This window comes from Electrona antarctica (assembly GCF_951216825.1).
Source record: "Electrona antarctica genome assembly, chromosome: 5".
Lineage (NCBI taxonomy): Eukaryota > Metazoa > Chordata > Actinopteri > Myctophiformes > Myctophidae > Electrona > Electrona antarctica.
In genome coordinates, this window is record NC_136810.1 from 1,835,663 (window position 1) to 1,841,504 (window position 5,842).

At 45.0% G+C, this 5,842-nt stretch overlaps 1 protein-coding gene across 1 annotated transcript; it reads left to right on the forward strand.

The window, feature by feature from the left end:
• Positions 1–4,329: 4,329 nt before the first annotated feature.
• On the forward strand, positions 4,330–4,656 carry LOC306922940 (DNA-directed RNA polymerase III subunit RPC10-like; the record flags this gene model as incomplete). Its single annotated transcript, XM_079500858.1, has 1 exon — positions 4,330–4,656. The coding sequence occupies one exon, from the start codon at positions 4,330–4,332 to the stop codon at positions 4,654–4,656; it is 327 nt and encodes a 108-aa protein (XP_079356984.1).
• Positions 4,657–5,842: the final 1,186 nt, after the last annotated feature.

Genomic DNA, 5,842 nt, shown 5'->3' on the forward strand with positions numbered 1-5,842 from the left:
TTGAGGTGCTGTCAATTACAGTGAGGGGGAACGACGTGTTGCCACTTCAGGTTATTCAGCCTGGTGACAGGAATCTGAGGACTCTGGAGGAGGTGTTTGTTTTGTGATTTATTTTGTGGTCAGATGATTGTTACCTATACCTATTGTTTTCTGTGTATGTTTTCTTTATAACTGTTTCTGATAGGATGTGCTTGGCTCTACAGATATGCCGGTCCTGGTATATGATAACTGGCCCAAATGATAATTGGCTGAAGGCATTCAGGGATCCTGCTCATCCGGTTTGTCAGTGATCTATGGAAGGAGCTTATCCGTTTTATGCTTCCTCGCTTGCCTTTACATGCTGCCAGCAGTCATTACAGATTTGTATGTCATGTATGTCATTTGTATGTCCCGATGTCATCGCATGTCATTGTGTCTAGGGACACATGCATCAGTAAGCAGGAACTGGGGATGGCAATGAAGGACCGGAAAGTCTGGCGTGGCGTTGTGAAATCCATATGATCTGAACCACGGTCGAAAAATGATGATGATTACAGATTTGTGCTGATTGTATTGGACCCTACATGACTCAGGAGGGGAGGACCCAGTTCAGATTACAGGTTATATTTCACAATTAAGTTATTTAGCTGATCCAAAAGTGTGTGGTCATGTGCAAAGTACGCCAATGTAATGCTTCAAAGTAAGGTAAGGTAAACCTACAGTAGCGTGTCCAAACAACATGCTATAATAACCCCATAACCCATTTGTGGTCAATCAAACAGTATGTCAGCCCTGATGAAGACCGTACATAAAAAAACGACTGTCAGCTGTCCAGCAGTCCAAATATTATTAAATTAAATTATTACATTTCAGAATGGTAGGCCTGAGGTCTACCATTGGTGGCACATCTATGCACGGAATGTCTATGTTCACAGGCATCTGTGTGCGGCCTATAGGGCATCTGAGCATGTGCGGCACTACAAGTCTTACACTAAAAGCGTTAGGGAAACCCAGCCAATGAATGTACAGGCATGATTTTCCGGGATCACATGATATGTTCTGTGTGTACAGTATATATAAACCGTAAGGGATCAGATAGATCTATAGATCTACATCTACTTTTGGTTTGGGTACTTTAATTGGAGTCGTCGTCGTGGTCACAGTGTAGGTTTTAGTCTTGGCATCAGGACCTCTCAGGCTAATGTTAATACACACAGCTGTTTATGTTTTAATCAGTTCTCAGCTTTGGCACTAGAGCTGCTTGACCTCCCTCTGTCGTCAGTCCATTCAATTCTGTATTATATTCCACCTGTGTTGTGTTACTTCCCCCCCAAACCCCCCCCCCCCCCTCCGCCGGACCCCTAGACGCTTTCTGGGCCAAAACAGACGCTATTCTACCACCCAACAATAAACATGATTTAACCCATTTAGACCTGAGGACGATTCTACAAATGCCTCCTAAAATCCTGACAGTTTTCTGAAATGTTTCGGTCAGTGGTTCTCAACTTTTTTCACGTCAAGGACCCCCAGAATTATCTGTATTTGGCCGCCGACCCCCATCTGAAAATATATAGTTCCAGGGACCCTCCAGAATCAAAGATTTGAGTTAAAAACGTTCTGCTCTGAAAGAATATATATTCAAAGATCTGCGGCACATTTTCACGATTTATTTAAAAAATAGCAGACCTACAAGCTCGTAGCGCGCGAGCTTGTAGATCTGCTATTTTTCAACAGCTAAAAGCATAACATAATGCTTAAAACACCTTCCCGCCCAGAGTGGGTTAATATCTATTGTGCTGCCGGTCCCGTGCCAGGCCGCGGGTCAGGTGGGAGCAGGACGGTAATGAAGAGGAAGCCACGGGCCAGGTGGGAGCAGGACGGTAATGAAGAGGAAGCCACGGGCCAGGTGGGAGCAGGACGGTAATGAAGAGGAAGCCACGGGCCAGGTGGGAGCAGGACGGTAATGAAGAGGAAGCCACGGGCCAGGTGGGAGCAGGACGGTAATGAAGAGGAAGCCACGGGCCAGGTGGGAGCGCGACGGTAATGAAGAGGAAGCCACGGGCCAGGTGGGAGCGCGACGGTAATGAAGAGGAAGCCACGGGCCAGGTGGGAGCAGGACGGTAATGAAGAGGAAGCCACGGGCCAGGTGGGAGCGCGACGGTAATGAAGAGGAAGCCACGGGCCAGGTGGGAGCAGGACGGTAATGAAGAGGAAGGCCAGGCCACGGGCCAGGTGGGAGCAGGACGGTAATGAAGAGGAAGCCACGGGCCAGGTGGGAGCAGGACGGTAATGAAGAGGAAGCGAGGAGAGAGAGAGCTAGAGGCAGAGGGATAAATACAAACAAGTGAAAGGAGAGGAAGTTTGATGTGGATATTGGGGTCATTGTTGTATTAAATCAGAATAATAAAGCAGTGCATGAACAAGCAGCATACAAATATAGAGTGGTCTGGGAGCAGCAGACCAACCACAGCTCCACCAATAGAGGGTCTGGGAGCAGCAGACCAACCACAGCTCCACCAATAGAGTGGTCTGCAGGGAGCAGCAGACCAACCACAGCTCCACCAATAGAGGGTCTGGGAGCAGCAGAACAACCACAGCTCCACCAATAGAGGGTCTGGGAGCAGCAGACCCACCACAGCTCCACCAACTCAGTTACACACTCAAGGCTCCATTTTCGTCACCGCTAAACCCCTTATCCCTAAACTTCTTTGCCTTTTTTTACTATTTTGAAAAACATTTTTGAATAGTTCAACTAGCCAATCTACATTGACACGTTGTGAGCTTGTAGACTGGCCATTTTAACTACTCAAAATTGTTTTGCAAAATAGTTTAAAAAAAAAAGGCAAAGAAGTTTAGGGATAAGGGGTTTAGCGGTGACGAAAATGGAGCCCTCAATGTCCAAACACCCTGCTGACGCTGACACAGTAAGCAGTGGGCACACAGCTGCAACAGACAGTTCTAATCAACACATAGTATAAGACAGGACTCTGAGAGGAGAGCAGCTCATACCACCATAAAGTGAGGTCTGTGCTTCTGCCAGTGGCTTTAAGTGTTGCTGTAAAATATCCTCTGCAGGAGGAAATGGTCCTGTAACCCTAATGAAATGATGTCAAAGTTGGCTGTAACTTAGTTAGATTGTCTGGCAGCTAGCAGCAGGCCCACAGCTTGGAAGCTGCATGCCTGGCTGTGTTAATGGCTCTGGCTCCTCAATACCCTGCTGTGGGTTTGATGACGCAGTTTAAAAGATAAATAAATATATGTGTATCAAACTCTGTCAACACATCCTCTACCATATCGCTTTAATGCCAGGTCACTACAGCCTTCTGTACAAGGAAGGGGGTAGAACAACTAACAGATGAAAGCAGTGTGAGCTGACAGATTGTATTGTGTAAGTATGCTCTGATCTCGCAACAGGACCCCGGCTCCTCCTGTCTACATGTCGAAGTGTCCTTGAGCAAGACACTGAACCCCAAATTGCTCCAGATGTGCTGGTTGGTACCTTGCATGGCTTCCGCCGCAATCGGTATATTTTTGCATAGACAGATTGATCACACGTGTCGAGCTTGTTAATCTTTTATTGATAACGATCACCTTATCGATCAGGCTTATCGAGACGGGTTCTTATCGAGCCCACTATCGAGCATTTTATATTATTTTGTGGAAAGACGGGAGACGATAAATTCTTAACAGTATCTTTTAGTAAGGCCTTCAACTACAGTGCTTTTACGGAAGGCAATTGACCTTTTTTAACAATAAAATAATATTAAAGAAACTGTTAACTGGTTAATAATTATGTGTACAGACAGTCACTTGAATGATGGTGACGCAGAGGACCCAGAAGGCAGCGTGCTGGCCAGCATGAAGTCGGTCAGATAGGTGGTTGTCCATAACCCATGGGCATATTCTGATGAAATCAGGAATCTCCATATTATGGGCATAATAGGGGCAAAGGACAAACAGATAAAAGGGGCATACAGGGGACACAGGAAAACAGACAGATACAGAGATCTCTATACGGGCATACAAGGGACACAGACAGACGGGTATGGGTACACCGGGTATGTTGACAATGGGTACAACAGGTACAAGGGGTGCATTCCCATCTTGCATAGTTCCCGAGAAGGCCATTTTAATGTCCACAAACATTTTTATGCCCATATATAGAGATCTCTGTATCTGTCTGTCTGTCGTGCCATATATGGGGATGCCTGGTGTCATCACTATGATGTAATGCATGTAGTATTGAGAAAACAGGTAGAAAACAGCTCAGTTTAAATGTGGAAGCTGAGAATAACCACACATTATGTGAAATGGTGTATTGTTTTTAGTGGTACACATTGGAAGGGTAAAATGCTTATTTTCTGTCCCACCTGTGCCAATATTCTGATTGTGGAGGAAGGACAGAAGTGCCTCAGGTTCGAATGCAACACGTGTCCGTACGTCCACAACATCACCAGAAAGGTCAGCAACAGGAAGTATCTCCAACTGAAGGAGATGGAAGACGTCCTGGGCGGAGCCGCGGCCTGGGAGAATGTGGATTCTACCCCAGAGAGATGCCCAGCGTGTGACCATCCTCGGGCGTACTTCATGCTCATTCAGACCAGATCAGCAGATGAACCCATGACGACGTTCTATAAATGCTGCAATGCCCGCTGTGGCCACCGGTGGAGAGATTGATACCCTATACCTACACTTCCATTCTTTTGGGGAATGACTTAACCCATTTTGACCTGAGATCAGTTTTCTGAAAAAGCTGTTTCTATGTCAGTCGTTCTTCGATTTTTCAAAAATAGAAGACCTACAAGCTTGTAGCGCGCCACTCGGTGGAGCGCTATGAGCTTGTAGATCTGCTATTTTTCAATAGCTAAAGCATAACATAATGCTAACACCAAAAGGGATTCCCGCCCAAAATTAATGCAAATGTCCCAAAATGACTCCATAACATAACCTCCTTCACCGGCCTCCAAGTATTAAAACAACAGACAATGCACTAAGTACTCTGACAAAGGCTACAACGTGTATTGCATAACTGGCCAATGCTAGTCTATGATAAATACAACTTGTATAAAGCTGCGTATATCACCCAGGACCCGATGGAATGATGTGCCCATTGGAAATGCAGTCGGCAGTTGTCCAAAAATAACATCACACAGTACTATACACGCCAGGTCTCTACCACGGAATAGATGTCTGGGTACAGAATCACATTTTTCAAATTTTGATTTTAGTTTTAGTCATAGTCTCTTGATTAGTTAATTTTCATTTAGTTTCAGTCACATTTTAGTCACCTGGAATGTTTTAGTGTTAGTCTAGTTTTAGTCGACTAAATGTCATAAGATTTTAGTCTACTAAATCTACAGTTGATTTAGTTGACTAAAATGTATTGTGTCGGGCCTTGATGCCGTCGTAATGACTGATTTTACACTTGCTGAATATAGCCGATCTACAAGCTCACAAAGCGTTGCTGCGTTGTGTGCTTGTAGATCTGCTATTTTAAGCATGCAACCAAGTGTAAAATTACTTGTCCACTAGTCCCTTCCTAACATTTTAGTCTAGTTTTAATTGTCAATACATTTAGTCTTAGTTTTAGTCGTCATAGCTTAGGTTTCATTTAGTTTCCATTTAGAACCGATGGAGACCCCTCTATAGATATCTCACTATGTCAGTCCTTGTCCCTTTTATGCCCATATCGCTGATCTCATCATTATATGCCCAATGCCCATATATGGCCATTATAGGCATGCCTCCCCTGTGTGCCCATATATGGAACCGACTGCATTGGGAAATCCTTATATGGTCATGGCTGAGCAGAGACGAAATGTTTTTGGGCGGGCCCCCATGGCGATCACATAAAAAGCACACA